This window comes from Gasterosteus aculeatus, chromosome 17 (genome assembly GCF_964276395.1).
Source record: "Gasterosteus aculeatus chromosome 17, fGasAcu3.hap1.1, whole genome shotgun sequence".
Lineage (NCBI taxonomy): Eukaryota > Metazoa > Chordata > Actinopteri > Perciformes > Gasterosteidae > Gasterosteus > Gasterosteus aculeatus.
This window is the reverse complement of record NC_135705.1, coordinates 7,793,990-7,806,462: the sequence shown is the minus strand read 5'-3', so window position 1 is coordinate 7,806,462 and position 12,473 is coordinate 7,793,990. Positions and strand designations below refer to the sequence as shown.

The window sequence follows — 12,473 nt, the reverse complement described above, 5'->3', positions numbered from 1 at the left end:
CCCCCCCGCCCCGCAACCTCCCCCCGTCCCTCGTCCCCCGCCCCTCCAGGGTTGAATCGGACAGCTCTCAGCACATCCGGCTCCCAGCTGATGCGACTGTTATCCTCACTGCATTTCATCCCTTTCGGATTCGGGAGAAGTAGAATATTTCACGGCCCAACCCACGCCCCTAGCAACAACACGTGTCCAATAACTCGCCACTCTCAGTATCCAGTGACACACGGGCTCTGAGGACGCGAGTTTACACCCCCCGTGATGCGTTAAATCCGCCAACCAAAAGGCACGCTGATGGGAAACCGGATAACGCGCACCGGACCCATATTAATTATGCAGCGTGTCCTGTCGTGGGGAGCCGGTGCAGGGAGGCCGAGGACCGCAGCACCTCCGATAGGTACCAGAATTATTCAGAAATATTACTTGAGAAAGGTATTTAATGCATTATTTGTATTATTATATCGTATATAATACACATCTAGCTATTTCCTGTCTTCATTCTTCCGTCTTTAATCTCTGTACACTTCAGTTAGAAAAGGTATATGCGAGTAAAGGGGACTTTTAAAAGTCTCCCTACTGTATTAATTAACTTATTTGACTTGGAATCATATATAACTTAATAGATTATCAGTGGCATATAAAAAACTGCATTAAAACTGCACCAATATGGAGGAGGCCGTGTTTGAAAAACAACAAGATTAACAGTGAAGAATTTGCATTCAAACATGGCAATTGATTGAAATTAGTTTATTCTCACAATTTAGCTGCAGATAACAGTACAGCGTGTAGAAGCAATTTGTGAAGCTTAGTTTAATGCGTATTGTTATCACAAGGGGATAACAATATTATTACCAGGTAAACACTAAAAGTACGCTGTTACGGCCCGCCTATCGTGCCCAGGGGTGCACAGGCGTAACACAAAAATGTTGGAAAAAGAGGTAGGCTTGGCAAAGGTGGAACGGCAAAGATAAATAAGGCGTGCACAAAGTTTCAACAAAAGTAAACACAATTTCTTAACAACTTATCACAAAAGACAACTAAAGGAAGGCCCAAACAATAAACAAAACCACCCCCCTAGCTACAAAACACATGTGTTCTAACCTACCGTGGGAAAAGGAAAATCAAGACTGACCTCCCTCTCTATTCACAAAACAGGAGAAAAGGGGACGTAACATATGCTTATCTATTAAGCAGAGATTATCCTGACTTTTTGTTGGTAACATAAACCAGTTTGGGGAAAATTGATTATTACAGCATGTCATGAAAATCAAAAATGTGCATGGAAAAAATAGTTAGGACACAAATAGAGATGTCAGAATTGTCACTTAAGGCCTCAAAAGTTTTATTTTGCTTCCCACGCGGAGGAAGCTAAAACATTTACATTGCCCAAGGTCAACCTTGAGGGATACGCTTGCCATCACCAGGGAAACAGAGGAAACAACAGTAACCAGTTGGTGGGTGTGGTCAGGCCATTGGGGGCGGGGCTACAATGTGAAAAATCTACTACCGACTGGTCATCCTGAGGCTATTTTCCTCATGACCCACATGACTGAACAGGCACGTGCACAGACATTTTGGGGGCCAAGTGCTCAAACCAAAACGAAAGGGCACCCATCGCCAAAAAGATTCATGAAATTAAAAATAATAATTGAAAAAAAATTGAATAAATAAATAACAGGAAAAAACAGACAAAACAAGGCCATGTTGTACTTAATAAATTAGGTACGAGAGGCTGTACTTTAATGTTAGAGTTTGAGGGTGTTGTTACTATATATAGAAAGTTAAAGGCACTTTTCTCACCCAGGGCAAAAAGGCAGGTGCTTAAGCACCACTAGGAGTCTATCTGTCTGTGCATGTGCCTGTGACTGAATGTGTTTCACAGGGTACGGATTTTCAGTGAAGACATTAATCATTATGCTGTATTCTTACATTGTTAACTTTCCGTAAAATACACTTGTAACATCAAAAGTACCATTACCATTCTTCATATGGTACAGAAATCAAATTAAACATAATTGCTTAATCTCTATAGATAACAACTTTTCAAGTTGGAACTTTGAATTGTCCTGCACTGAAAAAAGGGGGAAATGGGGGTTGTTCACTTAACAAATGAACAGTTCGTATACATAACACAATTGATTTATGTTCCTCCTCTAAACATATGTAAATCGTGTAGAATTCTTCTAATCTTCAGGGATGTTTAATTTTTAAGTTTCAGTCATGTTATAAAGAAAGGAAGTTGTTATGTTTCATCTGGAAACTCCGCCCATTAGGAGCAGGTTTTTTAAGGGAAAACTTTGTGCGCCATTTCTTCAATCCAGTCGGAGGAATTCATCCGTCTGGACCATAAAAGTCTGGACAGCTCTTCACACGGTAAAGTTAATAACACTGTATCATTTATTAGTCAAAGACAGACGTAGTCGCGTTAGTCGCACAATTTTGACTAAACTGAGGTTTTTATCTGCCAGTATAACATCGAGCAGGAATTAGTCAATGTCAGTCAAAGTTAGCTAACGTTACCACTCGCTACATGGATAGTCAATGGTAATGCTAATGTTGCTACTCGCTAGCGTTAGCTAACGTTATGCTAAAGATAGTCCTGTTCGAGGCATTATTTTCGTCGAGCAGATATTTTTAAATGACTAGCAAAAATGAGCAATGCAAAGGTTAGCTAATGTTTCTACTCGCGTTATGCTAGTGAGGGCAACTTGCTCATGTTTTCTAAATCAAGCTGAGTAAAAGGTCATGTTAAACTGCTCGGTTATACCAGCATGGGAGTTTTTCGCGCGTCATTGACTTAGGCCCTGTCCACACGAACACGGGTATTTTTATAACAGTGACTTTTTTTACGCGGTTCGGCCTTCAGTCCACACGAAAAGGCAGTTTCAGGGCACAGAAACCGAACATTTTTGAAAACTCCGGCCAGGGTGAGCATTTTCAGAAACGACGGTTGCAGTGTTGTGTGGACAGTATAACCGTTTTTTGCCTTGCGACGTCAGAGTGTACGCCTTTATCCGCTGTGTTTGACGTCAGAATGTGCGCCGCTAACTGCTTTGTTGACAATTCTGTGCAATGGCGGATGTAGCCCAAATCGTGCTTATAATAAGCTGTGCCGCTAACAGGGCTTCTAACATGTATACTAATACATGATCAGTTATATCACTATGCTGCCATGTTGTTTTGCCTAATGTATGCCTTGAACCTCAACTACCCTCCTGAACTTAAGTACTCGTTCGAAGTGCTCCAGAAGGTTGTGATGGAGCTGGACGGCAAGACACTGTCAAAGAAAGCCCCGGCTCTCAAAAACAGACTCCATCAGTGAACTGTTGCCATTTGATGGCAAAATGGATACAACCGTTTCACCATCTTGTTTTGGAATATGGACCATTGCTGCTTTTTCAGTAGGATTATTGGAACCAGTCACCTGCATGTTCTGTGATGGGCCGCTACCAAGTGTAGTGTATTTTTTTTTCTTTTTTTTTCTCAGGGTCATGTGCCTTTTTTTTGTCAGATGTGTTTAATAGACCTCCAACCGTTTACCCTATTTTCAAATTTGGAGGTGATTTTTGGATTTTGCACATTCTTAACTGACTTATAGTAGTGGTGGGAAAGCAAGCCATAACTCTTAATTGTATTACTTTATTTTCAAAACGTGAGAATTGAATACACTTAACATGAAAGGGACATTTTAAAGTAACACAAAAAAAATAAGTTGGGTTATCAGAGTAATTTAATACAATTAACATTAATAAAGTATTTTGAATTTACATGAGAAAATCATGTTTGTTTTACAAATAAAAATTAAGTATATTAAATAGAAATGAATCATTTTGACTAAACATGAATATAATATGTGCAACCGATGTACATATTTTTTTCATGTAAATTCAAAAGACTTTTTTTTTCAGTGTGTAGCGGTGAATATCTTAACCACCTCATTAATATTATAATCAGGCACGTGCACAGATAGACTCCTAGTGGTGCTGCGAGCTTACGCAACAGCTTTAGGACACCTTTTAGCTAAAGAGGGCAATTCAGTTTGACGTCATGAGTGATGTGAATGTATGAGATGGTGCGACATCTTGCCAGGAGACCTGGGATGTTTTCAGACGACGCACAAATGAATGTCGATCTCATAGCTGATCATCAACAAACTTCTGGTGCTTGGCCAACAAACGTGATGTTTACAATGCTGTGTGGCTGTTGCTATGCACTATTTTTAGTGTATAGCATTTTTAGACTACGGAAATAAATGTGATACACAACCTAGTGTGGCTGCTTAAGCTTAAGTAATTGCCTTGTTTTGTCTGTTTTTGGCTGTATTTCATTTATTTATTCAATTTGAGTTAACAAAAATAAATATGTAAGTTGAAAAAATCCTACTGTGTTTTTATTAAATTATTATTTTTAATTTCATGAATACTTTTGGCGATGGGTGCCCATTTGTTTTATTTTGAGCACCTGCAACCCCAAAATGTCTGTGCACGTGCCTGATTATAATCTATTTATTTACGATCATTTAGTAAATCAATTTAATGCTTGTGTTACTGCTGAGCGATCCCAAGGCCCCCCCAATAACCGCTCATGCGCCAATTACTTTGTTGTCTTTGTAAATGCATTTATTTTATGTGCAATATCCGCTACCAAAGCGCAAATTTCAATTCATCCGCAGGGGAGCCTCCAGCGTGCAGTACCGCACAGACACGCAGGGCGGCGGTAGTGAGCCGCGTTCCCCTCGCAGCCTTCACGCTCGGCTGGCGACCGCAGTGAAAAGCACCGCGTAGCTCACACATCACACGCCGGGGTTTCAGTTTAACTCGGGCTATTAATTACCCGGAAGAGAGCCTCGCTCGTGAGTTGCTAACCCGGGTTTAACTTCTTTTTTGAGGACTTTCCGGATCCCGCGCTGGAGGGGCGGCCGCCTGAAGCTCTTCTTCTCCTCTGCTGACGGACAGCCTTTTTTTTTTATTGTTTCTTTACTCAGCCTGCATTCGTGCCCGCCGGCTGACTCTTACCCACTTCCCACCAACCGCGTTCGGTCTATATTTTTAACGTTATTTCTCGCACTTATTTACCGTTATGGCGACGGAAAACATGGAAATGAACGGTGATGCTGAGCGAAACAACGGGGCGGAGGTAAGTGAAGGCAACGTTACCACGTTAAACGTTATAGGGACTAAATGTCCGGCTTCACATCTCTGTCACACCGGCACGTTTCTGCTCCCTTGTCCTCCACATCACTACTTACTGCATGTATTGTGTTTACATCATGTATTTAAGAAACAGTGTTGCCTATTTATTAATATTATTATCTGGGATCTGGGATCAACTGCGAGTTCACGTCTGTGGGAGAAAAAAAAGATCCGCAACTGAATTGATAAAGTAGTTTCTTTGTTAATGTGCTTTCATTGAAATTATTATATCTGTATTATTTATTTTAACTAAAAATCTTAAATGGAATCATCGGTGCCACTTTTTATTGGATGGAAGTGATTTGAAAATAAGGTAATCTTCTGTGAGCTGTTTCCTTTCTCTTTCTTTTAAAAGACTAACCAGTATAATTATCCCCGAAATAATTGCTGATATATATAGATACTTGTTTCAGATCATAAACTTTAATAATAAAATGTGGCAATAGTGGCATTATTGGGTTATATCTTAAATATTACCAGTGCCTTCTTCTGGCCAGCAAGGCAAGAATCCAAGTTCATTTTTCACCTGTTCATCTGTGACATGAGGAAACTGATGAAGACGATGAAAACGGACAGATTAACACTCCTTTGAAAGGCAGGGGAGCCACGGGCGGGTAGAAGGCAGTTACAAAAAACAGAGGAAATGAAGTTGTAGCAGATGATTCAGTGACTGACATCTACTGACTTCCCACCGGTCTCCTGGTCGACCACGGGAGCCGGTGGGGTTTCAGAAGGAAGGCTTCAACTCAAACCTCAGCGTGGGATGTGGCCGACTCGGGCACCAGGCCGGTGTCTTCATTTCTCTAAACTTCATTCCCCCAGACTAAACACCCAAGATAAAGAGAGACAGAGGACTCATCTCTCGTCCACGAAAAACTAAACGGGTTTCTTTGCGGTTCCACAAAAAGGAAGGAAAGAGATCCCCCCCCCACCACCACCCCCCCTTCCTGAATATGTTATTCTGTCCACATGTTAACAGCATGCAGTGTTTTCCCTCGGTTTACAACCCCAACCCCTAAAATGACTACTTATTACATATTTATTACATATGTATTTAAGAAATAATGTTGGCTATTTAATAATATTATTATCTGTGAGCTGGATTATTGTTGTAAATGCTTTGGACGTGCTTGCTGTATGTTTGGTGGATTTGAAACAGCGTAAAGACTCGAGTGTTCACACCACATTTGGGTGGAGGAGGCTGTTGTGTTGCAGATGTGGACAAGGTCAGCTTGCCACCAAGTATTCGGCATGACCAATTACTTTTGACCCTTGGACGAAGACCAACTCAAAAAAAAACAAAGTTCCCCTTTGAATTATGTCACTGAACACTTTCACTTTCGTAGCAAACAGAACTACTCCTGATTGCACGAATCTGGATCTTAGTTTTCCCGTGACTCACTTCTGATATTTGGGAATGTACATAAGTATATTGTGTCTGTTAGGATGTTTGATGAAAAAAAGTCCCAGTTTGTACTTCTGTCATTTTAAATGACAAGTGGAGTTTTTTTTGATGTTGAGAAATACTCACCCACACAATACCATGTTGAATACCATGTTTACACAAGTTCAAGGGGATGATTCAGGGTCACCGTTGTGAAAAGGAAAATGCCCACGGGTTTTATTTTTTATCACAGAAATTTGGCCAGAGAAGAGCGCACTCCGGATCCCATCTTATTAAGAAAATATGTTTCACTTTGGCGTGGCCTTGGCGGAGATCTGCTCTCTCTGTTGTTCACACGAAACTTTGTTTAGTAAAAGATGCCTGAGACGCCGCATCGCAAAATCCCCACCAATAAAATAAACAAACATAAGCGACGTACCCGACGAAGCTGTTTCGGGCACCACGTTTCTTACCCGATCACTTCCGTGTCAACTAATGTCGGGGGGGTTTGCGTTTGTGTTCAGCTCCCGCTGCAAGGCTCCCAGAGGAGGCCCCAGGGGCCTCTGAACATGAACCACTACGCCAATAAGAAGAGTGCGGCAGAGAGCATGCTGGACGTGGCTCTCCTGATGGCCAACGCCTCGCAGCTGAAGGCCGTCATGGAGCAAGGACCGGACTCCACCTTCTACGTGCCCCTTATTACGCTCATAAGCATCTCCCTCATCCTACAGATCGTAGTGGGAGTTCTGCTCATCTTCATCGGTGAGTCTGGAGCCTCTTCGGCAAACCCCGGCCTTCACAAATGAGAGGATTTACAGTGAAACAATACACCGTTGTGTATTGTGATGTTTGATTTCTGCCAAAAGCGACAACACCGGTGCACAAACTTGAGAAACGTATAAACTTCCACATTCCGTGTCACACGATCACAGGTGTGAACATAAGTTTGTATTCCAACACGTCAGTTTGTCCCCGCCTACCTCTTATCTTATCCTAACAGAGAACACTATTGTGCCGGGTCCACTGTCCTTTCGAAAACCTTGGGTAATTTATATCTATCTCAGGATTTTCCAATAACAAAAGCCCCAGATCTCGCTCTGTCGAGTAAAATTCTTTAACCCACGTAATGCTGACTTGAGCGAGAAGGTCAACCCGATACCGTTAATTTGTACTTTAGTGCCGAAGCAATGATTACTTCACCGTTGATCTGACAGGGGAAATATGTGCTGCCCCCTTGTGGTGGAAAGGTGGGCACTGCTACAGATTTAGCAAACCTCAATAATGTCTTCGTGTTTAATTCCTCTTCTGTCAGTTAAGTGGAACCTGAACGATGAAAGCACGCACTTCAAGCTGAACATCATGGAGAATGTCGCTACGGCATTCGTCTTCATCATAGTCGTGGTCAATGTCTTCATCACAGCTTTTGGAGTCCAGCGACCCAACCCAAAGGCTTGATGGACCCTCACGCTCACTCTCTTGCTGATCTACTTAGTAAAGACGGCCTTCAACATTATCGATGCAAAAATATAAACGGCATTTATTCTCCAACAAAGTAACTATACAGGTGCACTTGTTTTGTTGTAACGCAACCTCCCAGGCGGGAGGCAAGCCGGTACACCCCGAGGACCAGGTGACATGTGTGCTTCTATGTTTTAGAGTTAATTTCTTCTCTAACTGTGGTTATGGACAAATATATGGTCATTTCTTATTTAATGTGGTAAATGACCTTGTTACCTCTTCATACTCAGGTTACTGATGCAAATCAGTATTGCCTTTACTCATAAAACAAACATATCAGGAGAAGTATCCTGATGTTTCATTGCCGTCTTACCTATTTCTTTATGTATTAAAAAAAAACAAAAAAACACAGCACAGTGCAAATGACATGCTTAAAAATAAGAGCTCCCGGAGCCATCTTCTGCTGATCAGATGGCATTGGATGATAAATCAGCATTACTGTCAATTTTTTTAATTGTTTACAATGTTAAAAATCTGAAAAACAATGAAGGAAAAGGGCTTTACATGCTTTGTTTTTCTGTAAATGCTATGCAAAGTCTAGTATGTAATGTTCAAAGGGATTTACCTGTATAAATATATTGTTACCTCCCTGTTGGTGGCCTGTGTGTACTTGAGTCTTTCCGTGTTTTGCAGACAGTCCAGCAGAAGGCTTAATGGATCACAGCCGAGCCGGTTTGCCCTATCCGCTGTTGTCTGCTAGTTTCCCGATTTCCCTCGCGTTTGTTTTGTTTATGTTGCCAGGGAACATAATAATATATATATACATACATATTCGTTTGTGTCTGAAGTGTTTGTGTATGTAAATAACATGTGTCAGGACCCCAGTTTTTAAGCTTTTACAAACTACATGATCTTATTACATTTTTAAATAAAACTACAAAAGTATTAAGATGTGTTCATTGTCTTGTTTATTCTTATAATGCACTTTTTGTATTGCACAAATAAAAGATTAGTTCAGTTCTACAAATATATTTTTTACAAGGCACTGGATTAATTGAGTAATCGTTCAATGATTGATGATTAATATTTCCCTGTAAAATTCAAAATTGTTGAGGAAAGGAAAGAAATAACGAAGTGTGTTTCTTGTATTGGCTTTTGATATCCTGAATCATATCGAAAACCACAAAGAAATACGGTTGAAAAAAGCCCCTTCAGAAAAACGGTGAGTGGATTCATAAAGATTAAAATGTAGTTAGGAGTGTGGCTCAGTGAGGTCGGCTGCAGGTGGAGGGTCAGCGTTTGGTTAAACATTTGTGTGTTCCAACTGGCCAAGAGGGAAAAAATAACAGCAACAAGAAGAAGGGCAGCCGTCTGTCTATGCGCGAGACTGGTCTTATATGAGGAAATACGAACTTACACTACGGCGTTTTTAAGAAAACGTAACGAATTTATGATGGAAAAAATTGGTTATAGATGCCACGAAGTAGGTGGCAGTGCCTTAACCGTATGTGTGTTGATGGCCACAAGGGCCAATTCCATCCTTGTCAAGGGGAGTGCTAACCTTCTCTCCTTTCATACAACACGTCATATCAGTGCGACGGGCAGATATATATACACGGAGATTTCCGTCATGTTCTTATTTATGGTGTAACTTCCGGATTGTAGCACAAACTACAGATATTAAACAGACACGTTTAATGTTTCATTGAATAAAAGTTGGTCGGTGACTTTCTTTTTGATACTTTTACAAATCTTAACTGACAATTGTATATTTCGAGTGGTTCACAGGGCTACCCATGATGCACCTCGCTGGTAGAGCGGGATTTCATTGGTAGAGGTGATCACGTGACTGCAAATATCGTCCACGGTGTAATTATATTAACACAGCTTGATTCATTTTACTAGCTTTTCTTTATATTACTAATCTTTTGTTTACACGTGAGAAGCACATTTTGAAAAATCCAGAATATAACCACAAACCAGCACATTTATGTAGCTGGTGAAATAGCTCACGTTTGGCCACAAGAGGGCAGCAATGCATGTTGTTGTTTTCTGGATTCAATGATACTTAATATATACCGAAAAGAAAAATATGTTAATGAAATGTAAGCAATGCTTTTGGAAGTTCATCAAAAGTAGGAGTAGTAACCAATATTTCCTGTTTCAAGATTTTGGCTTTTGTTAGCGTGTCTTTACTGTGTTTACTGCGTGTTCACCCCTTGACTGCATTCAGTCATCACAATCCGCTTAAATGGATACCAAAACATGGGGAAATAAGAGCAAAGGGCCAAATGCAGATCTGAATTCACCCTATACCAAAATGTCTTTAAATTCAAAAACTAAGATCACATGCAAAACACTCTGCCTAAAACACAGTACAACTGTGGACAAAATTTGTATTCAACTCCAGAAATGAAATGCTGTGCTTGCTGTACTTTGGTAAAAAAGGGATTCATAAGAGCAGGTACTGCTGAAGCGCCACCTTACATCATGAGTGTTTCTTCAGAGTACCAAATGAGAACCTCCTGTGCATTTCTTTTCAAACCCAGAGCAGCCATCCCAAGGGCCCGGCTCCCTCCCGTCACTTTGGCCTCTGTGAAACAAAGACATTATCTTTGTAATACTGAATTAAAAGCATTGGAGCAAGTGGAGTTAATATTTTCAAAAGAATCGTGCAATGTCAGGTGACGCTAAACAACCGGAAAACTGCTTACCACTGTAGTAATAGAGTAAAGCCATCCCCATAGCAACGCTGAAACAGCCCAAAAAGAAGAGGGGACCTGGAGAGAGATAAAAGCTTAACAACAAAAATGTAAATATTATGTGTGGCAGTGCTAAACAATCACTGGTCCTTGTCTGGAAAAGGTTTTCTTCACACTGACAATTCCTTATTTGGGGATTTCTTTAAGGTCATCGCTAAATCATCGGCAAACAGTACAAGTGTGCACATATATTGACCAACATTATTTTAAAATGGTCATCTTACCTCTGTCGTTCAGAACATACTTCTGTTGGTAGACACGTGGATGTGCAAGAGGATCTAAGGAATCTGGATCAAATTGTTTTAGTGTGCCGATTAAAAAAAAAGTACCCAATACTAGAATAAACAAGATAACGTGTATAAAACATTCTGTAATATCTAAATGATGAATGAATGTCACCCCCGATTTAGAGAAAAGGTATTTGGGGACAAACCTCTGAGGCGCAGCCGCGTGGGCAAGCTGTAGTAAACCTCCTCCACGTGCAAGTGAAGAGCCCTGTAGAACTCCCTGCACGCCTCCTCTCCTTTCCCCTGCAGGTGTGCCAGCAGCTCCCCGAGGCGGACACCTGTGGGCACGTCCAAGTTCCTGAACTGGATAAAAATAACAACCATTAAGTACATTTCTACTAGTTGATATGATGGTTTGGAACCTGCTCGCCCGAACAACTCGCCCACGCCAGAATGAAGAGTCTTCATTGGAATTATTATTATTTTTAAATGCTATAGCTTACTCAAATAAAACATGTTTTTATGTTGTCATGACATTTATAAAACTGGGGCATGTTTTTTTTTTCTTTTTTAACCACATACTTGAGAATACATACTTTCACAAGAAAATACATTAGCCAAAGTCATCTTAAATATGTGTGAGGTACTTGTACATTCCTGCGGTCTCGTCCTACTGACTTTGCTGGCCTCCTTGTCTGAGAGGATCTGCGGGTAGATTCGGTTGAGCTGCAGGATGACTTTGTCCACCAGCTCGGTGTCCAGTCTCCGCTCCGCTTTCAGGAAGACGCTGTCCTCGGTCAGCTGCTCGAGGAAACTGTCTGTCCATTTCAGGCGAGACACGTTTCAAAACCGGCGTTAAAAAGAGGAAGACCCCCTGAACTCAGCGACAGCAGGCTGACCGTTGCCCCCCCAGAGGAGGGGGCGTCGGTTTACTGAAGTGTTATGCACGAAGGACACTAGTAGGAAATATGACGTTATTGTTGCAGGAGGGTGAAAGGAGACAAAGGCCATTTGGAATGTCGCGAGGTAACAACAACAACAACACTGACAGCTAACGCGTCGGTTCACGGCGAGGAGTAAGGCGGTTTCCAACGGAAAAGTGTGGTGAGGAACTTTTTTCCAGGACTGCGACTTTTACGCTGTCATTGGCGAAGCGAGGCAGCAGCGAGAGTCGCTGTGGGAACGTCCGCGGAATGGCGATACTAAAGCGAAATACAGGGCGAGCTAACTTACATGGTAAGATAAAGCGCTAGGGTACGATTAAGAAAAGAAAAAAACACAAACCTCCCATTGTGGAGTCCCCTCTGTCCTCTGGTTGGACACGCCCCATGACGTCACCTCGCGGGCAAGGCGTGGCTTACGTCAACGCCTTTCGGAAAGGGGGGAAACAACTGCCTTCCCCGGAAACATTAATGAACACAGCAGGAGCTGAGGAAGGATCTTATGGACCAATAGA

General features: G+C 41.5%; 2 protein-coding genes and 1 non-coding gene across 3 annotated transcripts; 1 reads left to right on the top strand and 2 right to left on the bottom strand.

The window, feature by feature from the left end:
• Positions 1 to 4,699: 4,699 nt before the first annotated feature.
• ninj1 (ninjurin 1) lies at positions 4,700 to 8,977 on the top strand. The gene is made up of 3 exons (XM_040205089.2): positions 4,700 to 5,130; positions 7,095 to 7,332; positions 7,883 to 8,977. Exons 1-3 carry the CDS (start codon positions 5,074 to 5,076, stop codon positions 8,023 to 8,025), a joined length of 438 nt encoding a protein of 145 aa, XP_040061023.2. The 5' UTR covers positions 4,700 to 5,073; the 3' UTR covers positions 8,026 to 8,977.
• Positions 8,974 to 12,423, bottom strand: card19 (caspase recruitment domain family, member 19). Its single transcript, XM_040205085.2, has 6 exons — positions 12,302 to 12,423; positions 11,696 to 11,835; positions 11,224 to 11,380; positions 11,015 to 11,077; positions 10,743 to 10,808; positions 8,974 to 10,621 (listed from the first exon to the last, which is right to left on the bottom strand). The coding sequence occupies exons 1-6, from the start codon at positions 12,345 to 12,347 to the stop codon at positions 10,512 to 10,514; spliced, it is 582 nt and encodes a 193-aa protein (XP_040061019.2). The 5' UTR covers positions 12,348 to 12,423; the 3' UTR covers positions 8,974 to 10,511.
• LOC144389004 (U6atac minor spliceosomal RNA) lies at positions 9,484 to 9,611 on the bottom strand. The gene has a single exon (XR_013453323.1). It is a non-coding gene; the product is annotated as a U6atac minor spliceosomal RNA (small nuclear RNA).
• Positions 12,424 to 12,473: the final 50 nt, after the last annotated feature.